We start from the raw sequence: 16969 nt of genomic DNA, 5'->3' as shown, positions 1-16969 counted from the left end.
TGGGGTAAAGGGCATAAACAGAGTGAAATTCACGAGACTTGCGTGGCGTGTATGGGGACGACTGCTTGGACCGTAACAGTGTCTCCAGGTGGTGTCTATTCTTCCATCCGCGCCGTGTGAATCTTAGTGATTCACCACGCTCCGGGCCGCTGATGACAGCTGCAACAGCGCAGAATGTCGTAGCCATTGAGGCAGCAATTTTGAACGACCGGCGTGTGCACCTGCGAACCTTATCGCAGCAGATCAAAATTTCCTATGTCACGGTGTACGATATTGTTCATGGCACGTTGAAATTTCGTAAATTTAGTGCTTGCTGGACGCCTAAGAAACTGACAACCACGAGGGCCAGCGAATGATGACGCGCCTGGATCAGTTAACGCGTTATGCCGCAGAATGGCATGACTTTCTGAAAGGAATCGTCACTGTTGGCGTGGAAACATGCTGGTTTGTCAATACGGAAAAAATGCAGAGTGACTCAATCTGCTTGGAAAGTGCTTGCACAGTGGTCGGGGATATGCATTGTGTGTTATTGGTCGACTTCGCTGAACGTGGACCACTGTAGCCTACATTAAAACATTGGTTAAGTTGCTTCGTGCCCTTCGTGACAAACGTTACAACATTAATGCTGAGGGTACCAGACTTCTTCATGACAATGCCCGCCCCCCATGTTGTTGCTCCTGTTCATGATAAAATCGCCAGATTTGTGGGGAGGTACTCCAGCATCCACAAAACTGTCCTGACCTTGCACGTCGGACTTTAATCTGTTTGGCCAGATGAATAAATTCCTGACCGGCCAACGCGTTGAGACATGCGGTTGTGAAATCAGCAGTCCGCATAGGCTTTTCTCCAACCAGAAGGACTTATACGAACAGGGCGTATTGAAGCTGGTGCCGCGATGGGAGAAATGCACTGAGAACGCTGGTGACTATGTAGAAAAGTAGGTAAAAGATATAAGTTCGTCAGTGATTTTTTTTGTTTGTTTTGTTGCCGATTAAACTTTTTGGTAGTAAAATTATTGTGCATTACTTTCCGATCTTCCCTTGAATTTGAATTATTTTTTCAGCATACTCTACGAGCACACGGATTAATGAACATACGTACGATATTTCAGCGTCCTGTGACGTATACAGACCGCACTGCAGCACCTGGAACACCTTCAGTTTAATTATAACCACTCACTACTATCCCAGTGCCCAACGAATGTAATGCCTCAGTTGAAGAAGTAAGGCGTTAACACCCCAATGTGTCTGTCGCGCTGATAACGTTGCTGTGGCGTGTCCTAAGGAGACAATAAAAATAAACACAGGCACGATCAACAGGCAATTTCAGAATGAGATTTTCACTCTGCAGCGGAGTGTGCGCTGATATGAAACTTCCTGGCAGATTAAAACTGTGTGCCGGACCGAGACTCGAACTCGGGACCTTTGCCTTTCGCGGGCAATTGTGGAGATATTGTGGAGACATGGCTAAGCCATGTCTCCACAGTATGCTGTCTTTCAGGAGTGGTAGTCCTGCAAAGTTCGCAGGAGAGCTTCTGTAAAGTTTGGAAGGTAGGAGAGTAGGTACTGGCGGAAGTAAAGCTGTGAGGATGGGGCGTGAGTCGTGCTTAGGTAGCTTAGTTGGTAGAGCACTTACCCGCGAAAGGCAAAGGTCCCGAGTTCGAGTCTCGGTCCGGCAAACAGTTTTAATCTGCCAGGAAGTTTCAACAGGCAATTTCTTCTTCGAGTCGTCACATAGAAGTCTGGCTGAAACAGGTGACATTGCACTTGAACACAGCAGATACAAGAAACTGCATGGTGGTAGCGCTTACAAGTACATGCTTCTTGAAGAAATACTATTTCTCATTTCACTTAGCGTTTTGCAGTTTATAGCAGGTATACGCAGCCATCTGAGTACCACAAATTATGACAAGGATATTACACTTGACAGGCAGGTCGCGTGACGTAGATGTGCATAGTATATGCCGCAGATGGTGGACTGAGGAGCAGAAGAGTGGTCTGCAAATGAATACTTTGGAAGTGCAGCTCATGGTGTAGCATAAGACGTGCTTTACCAAACCTAAAGTGTGGCCCAGCAGAGTTGCTGTTGTCGCGCCAGCTTCCCCTCTCACAGTGGTTTTTGTGCCGCTTGCTCGCCTGCATACAATTAGGCTCCGCTGCCAGCTTTGTTTCCTTATCTGGGCGCAGCTTCCTGCCGAACAATGCAGCCGCGGGGTCGCATCTTCCTCCCCTGCGGCTCCGGCATAACCATTCACGTTGGATTAACGCCCAGCTAGTCCGCTACCCGCGCCACAGCGCATCCCCACTTCACTGCTCATGCATGCACAAAGCAGAGTGTCTCTCTAGCTTATTTTGACATTTTCTCTCATATGGACTAAACTCAAATGGACTAAACACGTGAGACATTTACAAGGTTTTATTTAAAAAAAACTCTGATTCCATTTCAATAACGTTCTTCTCGATGTGTACATAAACTGAAATTCCCCGCTAATCTCAAGAACTACTGGAGGGATTTTGATCTCGTTTTGACTAATAGATAGAATATTCCACTAGGAAGGTTTGTGCATCTAATCTATAAACATTTTGTGGAAATTTGCTGAACCGTGATGAATTAAAGTCTGTCGCCACAGTGAAAACGAAGGCTTTGCCATCTAATTGGTACAGCCATCGCAACTTCAAATAGCAGGGAAGCTTGAGTCACGCCTGGTCGTCCAACGCGTGCCTCAAAACCGAAATGTTGCGGTATCGATCCTGGTCGGACCAAGGATTATTCACCGTCTTTTAACCTGGCATTTGCCTCTCAATGATATGGACATTCGAACGAAGTGAAACATGTTTCGGATTCTGTGTTAAACTGTAGGTCTCATTTTCGTAGAGTGGAATCGAAATCGGGGTTGGTGCACCATCGATAAGGCATGTGCGGCCAAGGGACAAGACAACTTCTGTAATGATTTCTAAAAAAAATGAAGGGTTCATCGATGAAATGAACAATGACGCAGAAACAAGTAGCTAAGAACCTAAAAAGACAGTAAAGAGCAAGCATGGTAACCCAAACATCATGGTTTCGAGTCCCGGTCGGACCACAGACGTTTTTATCTTTTTTTTTAAACTTAGTAATCACCTTTAAATAATTTGGAGATTCGCCAGAAACGGAATGTGCTTCGGATTCCACGTTAAACTGTAGGTCATATTTTCCCGCTTGTATAAATTGCTAGGGAGACGCAAGTCTGCAAAGTGACATCCAACTGCACCAGAACACTGAACCACACGAAATTATTGTTATTATTATTATTATTATTATTATTGTTATTATTATACGTACATTCTCCTTCTATGTATGTTACAAATTAGTCCCCCACCGCCTTCTTCTGTCTATATATTAAGGCTATTGTCAGGGTGTACTGCAGGGCTTTTAATACTCGCGGCGGATTGGTGCGACCGCCCCATCGACAAATGAGCGATCCGAAACTGCCGGCGCCTGTAGTCGCATTGTTTTCCTCGCAAAATTCTACAGAACTATTCATATTATGTTCAGAGAGGTCTAAATAGAGCATATCTGTCAAAAACAGGAAAACAAATGTATATTTTTCGAAAAGCGGTTGCCAGCTTCACCAGACTTGGCCAGCGGAATAAGCAGTGCCGATGGCCGGACTGGTGTTCACTGAGCGCGCCACCTTGCCCGTGACCTCTGCGCTTGGCTGCCGCCGACCTTGAACCGCGGGGGCGTTGCCACGGGCCGATGCCAGTGATGCCTCCGCGCGCAAATCTGCCTGGTGCCAGCAACTCCTGCTTGAAGTACCACTACTGCCGCTTAGAAACGTTCTTCTGGAGCCGCACGTCTTTCCGTGTCAGGGCTGAGTAATTGCCGTCGTTTCTTGTAGGGCGGACAACGCAAAGTAACGGGACCTGAACTGAGCTGCTCGGAGGACGGGGCGCAAACCTACCGTGGCAGTTTAGAAAAGCGCAGCACGCGTTCGCCTGGAAAGCTAGTCCAGGTATGTGGAAGAAGAGCAAAGAAAAGCAGTGGCCGTCGTGCTGTGCGTTTCGCCCTTGTAGCGTAATTATAGGATCTGTAACAACTAATCACAGATTAAATTTTTTACGTGTGTGTATTGATTCGGAAGTAATTCATTCTGATATTACTTTACATAAAAAATGAAAATTAAAATACATTATTACAGATAGTACCAATATCTATTTTCTTCTGACATGGTCATGCAAGATAAAACAGCAAAAATTTCTACGTAGGAAATGAAATTTCTCACGTCAAAATCTTTGGCTGAAGCATTAGAGATCTTAATGAGGTTTCATCTCTCTGTAAAAATTGGAGCTTTCATCGACTTCTTCCATAATGTCAATAGCAACTGACTCTTGACTTCTTCTGACGTGGTTCACTTACATCCAGAAGTCGGGTTCTGAATGACCGACATTCAGTATAATGACGTCGTGAAAAATTAGAGACTTCGGTACAGGAAGTAATGCCGAGATCAACGACTACTTAAGGAAACTTTTAACCACGAGTTGTTTAAGCATAAAATTTTGCTACACGCTTATCTCTCTTTGATCCAAATGTTCTAAAAGACCTAAACAAAATCGTTTGGATGAAGAAATCACCAACGAACAGACGCATTACATAAAACATATGAAGAAAAAGTACAACTGTAAGACTTCTGGTGCTTTGTTGCTGGATGCAATAATTATTTCACGACAGTGTGATAAAAATTATAAAATCTTGTTTCGCTATCTTATACTATATTGGCTGGCATATGAAACAGACATCGGATCAATGCGCAACGTTCTAACTAATATAGACGCCGTAAAACGCTGTAAACAGGATGGTTTTAGGAGAAAAAAGGAACTACATTCGGAAGCAATGAAAAAAGGTTTCATTTTACTTAACGTGTTGTGTAGCCCATAATGTGAAGTTTCCTAGGTCTAAGGCATAACTCTTTAACTTCATTACTGTCTCCGTACTCCTTAGTGCGCTGGTAACGTTTCTTTCAATATTGGGAATATTGTTCGAAATGTGAAGAGATCTCTGTGGCTGGGATCTACTGGTACAGGTTAACGCGGAGGACCCAAGCTTTCCAGGAAGGAAAGTGAGTCAGTCCAGATCCGGTACAGGCTGAGAGTGTTCAAATTGTTTCCCACGCTTGTCTAGGTAGCTGCCCAGCTGATTACCTCTAGCCATCTCAAGCGCCCACTACACACAACTGAAGCTCTCAGAACGTTTACGTGATTCGTGCACAGATGACACATACGACTTTCCTCCTTTACGCTGACGATGGCACCCACGGAAAAGATATCTGGCGGGACAATTCAAATACAGTAATTGACAATTCACGATTGGGCGAATGGCCGTTATTAGTGGAGCCAGCAAGGCGGGCGGGAGAAACCCTGAAGAAAAGGGAGAATCTTAGGTTGTTCAAAAGGAACGCGTGTTATGGAAGAATAGAAAATGCACATCAACTACACAAGTCCCGTCTGCGTGCACAAAAATGGGATTTTTATGTTGCAGTACGACGTATTTTCATTAGATTCTTTCATGGGACAGTGTAAAGCGAGCGCTACATACAAATACTGCAACAATTTGTCAACAGTACACCTAAAGACCAGCGACAGTATACGTGATTCAAACATGCACTGTCTTAGATCGGAGGCATCATCGAAATGTGATTTCAAAAAGTTGTGCCTTCACTGAGCTCCCAATTATTCCCAACTGACTTTCCCTTGTTGGGTAGCACGAGGAACGTGGTTGCTGTAAACTCACCCACGCCGGCCGAAGTGGCCGTGCGGTTCTAGGCGCTGCAGTCTGGAACCACGAGACCGTCGTCCTCCCGAATGCGAGTGCAGTGTGCTAGCCACAGCGCCACCGCGCTAGGTTGTGCCACGTCGTGTTGCGGCACTTCTGCGTGCTCGTCTCCCCTTCGAATCCTGCCTCGGACATGAATGTGTGTGATGTCCATAGGTTAGTTTGGTTTAACTAGTTCTAAGTTCTAGGGGACTAATGACCTCAGAAGTTGAGTCCCATAGTGCTCAGAGCCATTTGAACCATTTGAAACTCACCCACACAGTTTCCGAGCTGCAGATTGGGTGGTTGGTTGATTTGAGGGAGGGGACCAAACAGTGAGGTCATTGGTCCCATCGGATGAGGGAAGGATGGGAAAGGAAACCGGCCATGCCCTTTCAAAGGAACCATCCCGGCATTTGCTTGAAGTGATTCAAGGAAAACCTAAATCAGGATGGCCGGGCGCAGGTTTCAACTGTCGTCCTCCCGAATGCAAGTCTGGTGTGCTAACCACTGCGCCACCTCGCTCGATCGAACTGCAGAGGTGAATAGAACGCTCTGTTGCTACAACGCTTCAATAAACGCTACAATACATGTTCTGTAGCTCCATATTCAATTATGCGAATCGCGAATAACATACCACTGCCAACAACTTTTGAGGCGTAGTGATTTTCCTTTAGGTAACATTACATTCTGAACACCTTCTGTCAAGGTGGCTGTGTACTAATCGCGCACTCCGTAAGACGCTCGGCGCAACGCTGATGGAAGTAGCGGAATCAGTCGAAGTAGCAACATGGTGTACAGCTTTGGATCAGTGCGTTGTCTTTGCTGTGCAGAATTGTGTTTGTTAGTCGTTGTCTCCGTGTGCCATGTCGTCTTCTGTATTTAAAAGAAGACGACGAGCTAAATTCAGTGTTGTAGTCTGCTCGCGGGTCCCTACACGATATTAGGCGAGTGTACCAGTTTCTTTGGCTCTTCAGGGTATAAACGCATTGTAACGTCAGAGAGGTATGCTCTATTAACCTTAGTTTTGTCGATAGAGGTGAAGATTGTGATCCGAAAGACTTTCTACTTTCTGCATAAAATTTTTGTTCATCTGTGTTTACTAAAAGAACTTGGTTTTTTTATTAATTTAATGGATTATGTACTGTAATACTCGATTTCACGTAGATATGAGTTCTCTCCGTACAGAAGCGAGTTAGTGAACGTGTGGAGCAACGTGGACCAATGAACTGGAAGATTGTTGTCTATGTCACTGCCAGATTCCCTTGCAGTTCAGCATATTATTCTTGCACGGAGAACAGAGCATTTAACAATAATATCATCGTAAAACATGATTTTATTTATGTCTGCGAATAAGAGACCTTTCATACTTGTAGCAGGAGATTTTACACTTTTCTCATCGAGTCTCTTGTATTTCAGATTTTGAGCAAAATCCACTACCGAATAGAAACAGTGATACTCATAGGGTCTTACTGAAAACTGAAAATGATTAAATAATTTTTCTCATGTGGAAGACTGTTGTAAATTTGAATCGCTCTATTTATAATCGAAGTTTTAAAAACTTGTTTTTACTGAGTGTACGTGGAACTTTTCTTTATGCGTTGTATCGTGTTCACTAAAACTGAAGTTTTTATTTGTGTGTACTACAGACGAAACAACATAGCTAGCAAAAACGTGCTTTTTAATAGAGCTAAGGTAGGAATCTCGCGTGCGGCCATCTTCATAAACAAACAGTGTAGCGCTTCATATATAGCCGCTATAAAGCACTGCGGTCGCAAATGATGAGGAACACGTTCTCTGTGATGAGCGTGCACCAACCACGATGGCAACCACACTCGGCGTGAGAAACACTTTCCGTGCAAGGACGGCGTTACCGAGCGCGTGCGACCGCAATCCCATTGAGGCAGAGTGCGGGACTTCACCTGAGGAGCGCTTGCGCGTACGCAAGCCGGAGGCTGGGGCAGTCCGATCAATAGGAGGCGTCGCAGCGCGCAGCATGAATGGCGGGGTCATTGCTCCCGCGTACCGCATCGACCGCTGCACCGCGGCCGCGGCCCGGGCAAACGTGCATCGCGGAGCGGGCCTGCGCTCGCAGACGCGGCCGCCGGCAGTCGCCACCGACGCCACGCCCCGCCGAGCCCCGCCTCACGCCGCCGCCCGTGGACCGTGGGCAAGATCAATGTCGCTTCGGCCAGAGTCGGATTCGTGACCGGAGCGCGTTATCGCTTCATCCGCCGTTCCTAGTGAACTGGCGCAACGCGAGGTCTCTTACCGCAAAACCGTGCTCCAAATGTCGGTGGTTGTTGTTATTGTTGTTCTTGTCGTCGTCGTCAGTCCTGAGACGGGCTTGATGCACCGCTCCATGCTATTCTATCCTGTGCAAGCTTCTTCATCTCCCAGTACCTACTGCAGCCTACATCCTTCTGAAGCTGCTCAGTGTATTCATCTCTTTGCCTCCCTCTACGATTTTTACCCTTCACGCTGCCCTCCAATACTAAATTGGTGATCCCTTGATGCCTCAGAACATGTCCTACCAACCGATCCCTTCTTCTGGTCAAGTTGTGCCACAAACTCCTCTTCTCCCCAATCCTATTCAATAGTTCCTCATTAGTTATGTGATCTACCCATCTAATCTTCAGCATTCTTCTGTAGCACCACATTTCGCAAGCTTCTATTCTCTTCTTGTCTAAACTATTTATCGTCCATGTTTGGCTTCCATACATGGCTACACTCCATACAAATACTTTCAGAAACGACTTCCTGACACTTAAATCAATACTCCATGTTCACAAATTTCTCTTCTTCAGAAACGCTTTCCTTGCCATTGCCAGTCTACATTTTATATCCTCTCTACTTCGACCATCATCAGTTATTTTACTCCCTAAATAGCAAAACTCCTTTACTACTTTAAGTGTCTCATTTCCTAATCTAATTCCCTCAGCAGCACCCGACCTAATTCGACTACATTCCATTATCCTCGTTTTGCTTTTGTTGATGTTCATCTTATATCCTCCTCTCATGACACTGTCCATTCCGTTCAACTGCTCTTCAAAGTCCTTTGCTGTCTCTGACAGAATTAAAATTTCATCGACGAACCTCAAAGTTTTTATTTCTTCTCCATGGATTTTTATACCTACTCCGAACTTTTCTTTTGTTTCCTTAACTGCTTGCTCAATATACAGATTAAATAGCATCGGGGAGAGGCCACAACCCTGTCTCACTCCCTTCCCAACCACTGCCTCCCTTTCATGTCCCTCGACTGTTGTAACTGCCATCTGGTTTCTGTACACATTGTAAATAGCCTTTCGCTCCCTGTATTTCGCCCTTGGCACCTTCAGAATTTGAAAGAGAGTATTCCAGTCAACATTGTCAAAAGCTTTTTCTAAGCCTACAAATGCTAGAAACGTAGGTTTGTCTTTCCTTAATCTTTCTTCTAAGATAAGTCGTAGGGTCAGTATTGCCTCACGTGTTCCAACATTTCTACGGAATCCAAACTGATCTTCCTCGAGGTCGGCTTCTAACAGTTTTTCCATTCGTTTGTAAAGAATTCGTGTTAGTATTTTGCAGCTGTGACTTATTAAACTGATAGTTCGGTAATTTTCACATCTGTCAACACCTGCTTTCTTTGGGATTGGAATTATTATATTCTTCTTGAAGTCTGAGGGTATTTCGCCCGTCTCATACATTTTGCTCACCAGGTGGTAGAGTTTTGTCAGGACTGACTCTCCCAAGGCCGTCAGTAGTTCTAATGGAATGTTGTCTACTCCCGGGGCCTTGTTTCGCCTTAGGTCTTTCAGTGCTCTGTCAAACTCTTCACGCAGTATCATATCTCCCATTTCACCTTCATCTAACTCCTCTTCCATTTCCATAATATTGTCCTCAAGAACATCGCCCCTGCGTACACCCTCTATATGCTCCTTCCACCTTTCTGCTTTCCCTTCTTTGCTTAGAACTGGGTTTCCATTGATATTCATGCAAGTGGTTCTCTTCTCTCCAAAGGTCTCTTTCATTTTCCTGTAGGCTGTATGTATCTTACCCCTAGTGATGTCGGTACCTTCGCTAAAATCTAAGTTCCTCGTGCCTTCCCGTGCAGCACCGGAACACATTCTTTAAATTCTTCGCTGACGTTGCTTTTCCTCGATAGTAAAGTATCACCACAGGATTGCAATAAGGAACCACGGGATCGTTTGTGATCACGAGAGCAATACGGATATACTCAACTCACACCAGTGGTAGACGTTACAAGAGAGGCGTTGTCTGTCACGTTTACTGTTTACTGTTGAAATTTCTGATGTTTGAAGAGGAGTCAGGCGACATATACTCAGGAACATTGAAAATAGTGCACCAAGCGGGTGGCATCGAATCAAAGTGAAATTTATTAGACCTAATAGTATAGATCACAAGATTCACTTGATCCCAGAATCAAGTCACGTAAACAAATGCAGTGCAACATCATTAACACATCGACACCACCTTTTGCTGCAGTACATGACGCAGCACAGTCTCGCATCGAGTTGATTACAGGCCTGATGTTGTACTGAAGCAGATTGGCCCACAAATCTGGAAGTCACCTGCAGATCATGTTCAGATTGACACGGCAGCATCTGGGTTTCGGCTGGTCCTACACTTGCTCTCTAGGAGACAAGTCTGGGGAGCAGGCTGGCCATGGAAGAGTCGGAATATGGTGTAGGAAGTCTTCAGCAACTCGAGCTGTACGCGGTCGAACATTATATTGCTGGAAAAGTGACCCCAATAGACAGTGTAGGAAAAGTCCCACATGAGGTTGAAGAATATCGTCTGCATAACGCCGATCCATTGAGGCTCCGCGTACGACAACTAGTGGGGTTGGCTATCGTAGTCTGTCCCCCCCCCTCCCCCCTCCTCCTCCCAGACCTTTACACCAGCTTTGTGGGCGGTGTGACGCGCAATAGCGTGAGTGGAGCTGTACCGTTCACCAGGCTTCCTCCGCATCCGTATGCGGTTACCATCCGTCCCCAAAAGGAATCGGGATTCATCATTAAACACCGCGTTTTTCCAGTCTGCGATAGTCCACCTCCTGGCCTGGCACCACTGTAGACAGAGTTGCCGATGTCTTGGTGTTAACGGCGATACTCGACAAGGGCGCCTGGATTGCAGATTCACATCTGGAAGTAGTTTATAAATGGTTTGTGGAATAAGTGGCACTCGTGCATCTACTTGTATCATGGAGCGAATCATGCAGGATCCGTGGTCGCTTGGCGCACGATCTTTCGCTCCTCTTGCCTCGTCGTCTTTCTGCTCGCTCTAGACCCGGTACGTCGCACATGGATGCCATCTCTTGTCCACGGCACCCAACAGGCTCTGACGGGACACTCCGAACGATCGACCCGGCGAACCATAAGGTGTCAGTCATACTGCGGGTTTCAAGCCGATGATTAGGCCCTTCTCAAACTGGATTAAACCTGAGAAATGTCTAACACGTCTACCTGGCATTCTGCGCCTACTAAGGTCCTCCTCTAGTCGGGATGTGATCATGACGTGTATAACTTTTCCACTGTGCGCCGTTTAAATATAGCCTCATGCCCGATTGCAGCGTCACTGCGGAGTCTTTGGGCATGCGCGCTAACACCAAACTTGGATCACATGCGTATCAGGTCTCACTATACTTGTTTGCTAAGTTTCGCGTTTGTTCTTTCTTCCCTGTGGGTGCACCATTTTCAACGCTCCTGAATGTGTTATTTCCTCTCAGATATTAGTCGTGAAGTGATCAAGTTGAGAAAATCAGAGAAATTAGAGCAGATGTGGAGGTTTATCGGCTGGTCCGTCGGTGTCATTTGTCACATCGAAAAAAAGGAGCTGGTACCATGTAACTTGGCGATGATGTCGGTCGCGCTGTACATATGCAGCCTTCAGTGCGACATATTTATCCCAACGATGGATGACATGGTAGACACCTGGTTGTAGAAGTCTGATTTTCAGTTTGTAACGTTTGTTGAAAGTCAGAATGCGCCGTCGTCATTCTGGAAACAACGGCCACGCTTGTTTTCTTTCATCCGAAGAAAGAGGGTGTAGTCACTGGAAGCCACGTCAGGAGAATATGGGAATGAGTCAAAATTTGGTAGTGTAATGAATCAGAAACTGTGACTGTGTCCCGTGCAGAATGAGCTGGAGCGTTGTCATGGGGCAAAATATCGCCTATCACAGTTTCCTGCGACATTTTGTCTTGACACACATGGATGCCATCTCGTGAGATTTCGCTAGTCCGTTCCTTCCGCGGTTTGCTCCTTCGAACGACACACCATCGAAGGCGCAAAGAACACTCAGCATCACGTTGTCCGATGATGGTTAGGTCCGCGCCTTTTTCGGCGCCGATGGATCCACGTGTTTCCACTGCTTGCTTTGCTCCTTTGCCTCGTCTGTGTTGATTCGACGGCTAAAGACATCATCTGGATTGATCTCATGCACAAATGCAGCATATCCGCTGCTGCCACAGTTAGGTGGGACCTTTGAATGGGTTTGAGCGGTCGCGGAACCCGAGAGCGATGTTTGTTGTGTTTAACCCTCCTGGTACCACTGGCGTCAATATGACTCCAATCTAAATTCCTTTTTGTTTCTTGAACTTAATGTTTACGAAAATAGAATCATTACTGTTACATTGAACAGCTGTAATGTATGTTTTTGTTAGTTCAGTAAAATACTTCTTATGTTAGTGCATTAAAATACTCGCAACACATCCGGTGTAAATTAGTTGAGTTCTGTATGACTCCAATGTTACTCAGTGAGCCAAAAAACTACTAGTAGTAGGGGGCATAAACTGCCATGCAAGATGTTGCAAATTCACCCATGAGTAATTTTTCACTTTTTTCACAATCGCTTCGATTGTGATACGTTGGTATTAGAGCATATAGGTATCCACCTCTCTTACTATTAGCCCTAACCGCTGTGCCATATGACGGTGCATTGCTGCCGTACACTACCACCCACTCATCATCGATTGTTGCAGCGTTGTTCCCTTTTAAATGAAAAACGCCAAACACCGCACGCACTTGATTTTATCAGTGGCTGCACCATTTCGTATTGGCTCCTGTAGCGACGGCCTACGGTACTGAGATGGGGGATCTTAGTGTGTGCCGTAACTCCAGACATGCACTTGCCATCAGACAAAAAATTAATTACCTTACTTTATTTTTTTCCAGGTGATATTTCAAATTTTATGACTACCTTTGTGTTGCGAATCAGCAAGAGTCAGTTCCAGTGCATTAGTGTTCTACACATTTTTTCTGTCACTATAAATATCAGGTTTGCTTGAAATCTCGTAACTTTTGTTTAGCATTTGCCGTGTCACTTCTTCCGCCGGTAATGGCAGGTGGACAACCAACCCCCCCTGAGTTCGCTCCCTTCGCCGAAGTCCCCACCCCGTCAGAGCAGCGGGAACGCTGGGCTTGCTGCTTTCGCTCAGTTGGCGTCGCCGCGGAAATTGATTAAAACTCCGACAAAAAGGGTCTCTTGATTCCATTTCACCCTCTGCGTGGCATCTGAGCCCCCCTGCTGCTTGCAGGCTCTCGTTCCCCCCGACAACTGTCAACTTAATTGCGACTCTCTTTATGGAAGTCCACGCCCCCGGGGGACTCCGTGCTGCGTTACTTGCGCAGTGACGCTTGGGAGTCACAATACAGCGGCAGTTCGCTCACCGTCGTTTCTCGTGCCATAAAAGCGTAGAAACACACGGTGAAGCGTCATAAAACCTACAATTTTTGGAGAAATCTGCTTGTGTTTTAATTTTTTCAGTTGTAATAATTGTTAAAAGCCTTCGACTGCGAAAACTGTTCAGTTTCTTCCAAAAAAAAAAAAAAAATTAAAAAAAAAAAAAAAAAAAAAAATTTGATGCCGACACTCTTCAGATTTACATTTAATTTTTCTTGTGCGCGATGCTTTTCGGGAACCAATTTCCACTAGCAACCTTGATTTTATTTACTACGTTATGCTATCTTGAATTCAATTTTTGTTGTGCGTGAGCTACTCCAGTGTACTGGTAATCGCATTGTGATCCAAGGAAGCGGAATTTCAGCTATCGTTACTGATGTTTCTTGTCGTTTAGGCTAGCTACTGGTAATTAAGAAGGTAATTGTGAGCTCACCTGACAAAAAATTAGTCACTCTAGTGCGCCGCTCAGATGAATCGTTAAGCCTTTGCAGATGACGCAGAGATCGAGTTACGTACTTGGCCACGTGCGCACTGCTTCTATTTGAACATAAGACAACACCGATCAGCGAGACATATATACTTCAAGCGGACGTTGTACGTAAACATGGGTAAATGTGACAGTGTAAAAAGGGGCAATCGTGTTTAGCCATGCTTGTGGCCATACGGTGTGTGACGTTGCTGGATTTTTTTGTATTTCGCAGCGGACTGTACAACGTGTCTATAATCAGTGGTGTAACACACTTGACCACGAAACACGTCGCAGAATTGTGCTCTGAAAAAGATCCTGACTAAAAGGGACCGGAGACGTGTTTCACGGCTTGTGTATCAAAATCACATTCAAATCCGACAGGAATAGCTGTAGGCAATGAATGAAGGTCCATCCCAACCTGTTACCGATAGAAAATTGCGACGGAAACTGCATGCAATGAACGTTTGGAATCGTTCACGTCGCGAAAGACCACTGCTCACAAAACCACATCAAGAAAACAGCAAAGTTCATCGAGCAGGAAGAATATTTGACTTATTTTCTGAACACTTCCCCATCCTATTCCATCTCGACTGGCCTGAAAAATCAACTGACTTAAAACCCTATAGAAAATCTGTGCGTCATGTTAGAACAGCGTGTAAAATGCCGACATTAGCATCCCCGCAATTTGGCGGAACTCTGCGATCAAATTCTCAGCGACTGGCTTAACCTGGTTGCGATGTACTTGCGCAACCTTGTGGAGTAACTTCCTAATCGAATCCAGGAGGTTATCAAGACCAGGGGTCGAATTAAACGGTATTCAATGATGCTTATAATGATTTCTGTGGGGACTGACTAATTTTTTGCCCGGTGACCTTACTTACGTGGTGTAGAGTGCGGTGTTACGTCTAAACTCGAACATCCTAATCAACCACAACTAAAAAAAATTCGCTTGTATACACCACCACCACCACCACCAACAACAACAACAGTAACAAACAAAAAAAACAAGACACACTGATGTAATGTTGAAACTCATTACAGGATATTCACAGTTCTGTAAACACGGTTACTTTCGCGGTTCACAATCTATAGGACAAAAAAATCACTATCGGTAAAAAGTTTCTTACATTAAAGCTACAAGAACAATGTGCAAGCTATATGAATATTTTGTAAAGAAGAAACTACATTTAACAATATTAAGTATTCCCCGATACTGCCATGTTGAAAGATAAGTGTGTGTTCGTGACTGACAGCAGAAAATGTTTTTATGAGAAAAACGAAACTACAGTTTCTGTACTTCCCACACTTAGTGTTTCATCCTACAGAACAATTGGACAGCACGAAACCAAAGAAATAACATACGAAACAGGGCGATAATGTCCCTCTTTACTGTTACCAAGAAAACTGCTTGATGCACAAATTCATGTATCAGCCTCACGGCGTTTTTGTGAACAAGTTTGAATAGCAACATCCTGAGAAAATTAACAGTCGATTTTGAAATGTTTACGTTCCCATTTCTTTTTAGTTTCACTATTTAAAGTTGTCTGGGGTCTCACGTATAAGTTTTTATCCCAAGAACCACACCTGACTATTATCCAGTAATAATAGCAACTGTTTTTTCGCGCCGCTGTCTTAGTTTTTACTTTTCTTTCTGCCATGAATTACATCCACCGTGTAACAGTGTGAACTGTTTATGTTCCAGTTCAGCATAATGAACGGCAGCGTAAACGGTCACGATGTCAACGGTGGCGGCGACTTGGCTCCTCCTAAGGGCTCGTGGACCATTGGACTCATCAACTCCAAGTTCCGCTACCTCACCGCAGAGAGTTTTGGCTTCAAGATCAACGCTAACGGCACCTCCCTTAAAAAGAAGCAGGTAAGCCAAAGCTATGTTTTCTCTTGAATGATGCACGAGCATTAATGCTTGTAAGGAAGTTCTGTACTTATAGTACTTTTAGACAGCTGTACGTAAATGGATTTCTGTGTGGAACGGCGTAGTGTTTCCGTGACAGAAGGGCACTTATTTCGATACCCTGCAGCGTGGCCAATGAAAGTAAGCAGGAAGTCAGAACAGCACGAAACTGATTGATTGTGAACATTACTCTCCCCGCGCCAGTGCAAGATGCTACAGCTTCCAGTCCTGTCAGTTGGTAGCGATGCTATAGTCTCATCTGCCAACGCTGACTCACTTTGAGCGCTGACAATGAGACGGTTGAGTTCCCCGTTAGCACTTCGCTACTCGTACTGCGTATGCACACAGAACACTTCCCTCTTACTGTGCTCGTCGTCCATCTCGAAGTTACCAGACATCTCGTGGCGCAGAGACACTGTCTGCGTTAATTGGGAGTACAAGCGCCGAGTATTAAGGGCAATACTCCGACCTAGAACGATTATTCGGTCCAATGTGGGCGCTCCAGAAATCGTTGCAATTCTGTGAAGTATTCAGTACCCTACGAATAAAGGTCTTGCCATGCGTTAGAGCATGATTTATGCCAATCTCAGAGATGTGGTGGGCCGTTAAAAGGATCCATGTCTGTAGCCTCACTTTAAAACTAACGTAAGTGTGCAAGGATTTTGAAGACAACATGATTCACTAGCAGCTGCAGACAAAGACGATCGTTACCTTTCCCTCACAGAGCAGGGGAATAGGCGGTACAAGGTGTATGAACTATAGCAGTCTTGCAATCAGTAAATCAGTGAATATCACTCCAGAATGTTTGCAGTGGTCTCGATGTAAATGGCCTCTATGCAAATAGGCTTATGTTGAATGTGTCATTAATGACGTGACATCTAGTGTGCAAATATGTGACATTACAGTTTCCGTGTTGTTCTGAAGTACGTCCGAAGGAACACTGCACTGTACTTAAGAACAGCAAAAGCACTGCGATGTCGTATTTCCCGCCGAAACCGGGCAAGCGATATTATCGTGACTTCATGCGAAATCAGTGATGACGAGTGAAAACGTGTGCCGAGCTGGGACTCGAACCCGGGATCTTCTGCTTAATAGGTTGTAACCACTGCGCCATC

General features: G+C 45.1%; 1 protein-coding gene across 1 annotated transcript in view; it reads left to right on the top strand.

Moving 5' to 3' along the window:
• Positions 1 to 16969, top strand: part of LOC124595016 (protein singed) — a 329423-nt gene that overhangs the window by 169815 nt on the left and 142639 nt on the right. The window contains exon 2 of the mRNA XM_047133566.1: positions 15645 to 15818. Coding sequence (XP_046989522.1) covers positions 15654 to 15818 — 165 coding nt within the window. The 5' untranslated portion in view covers positions 15645 to 15653. The remainder of the gene's footprint in view (positions 1 to 15644; positions 15819 to 16969) is intronic.

This window comes from Schistocerca americana, chromosome 2 (genome assembly GCF_021461395.2).
Source record: "Schistocerca americana isolate TAMUIC-IGC-003095 chromosome 2, iqSchAmer2.1, whole genome shotgun sequence".
Lineage (NCBI taxonomy): Eukaryota > Metazoa > Arthropoda > Insecta > Orthoptera > Acrididae > Schistocerca > Schistocerca americana.
Note: the sequence above shows the minus strand (reverse complement) of the source record. Positions and strands in the feature narration are given on the sequence as shown.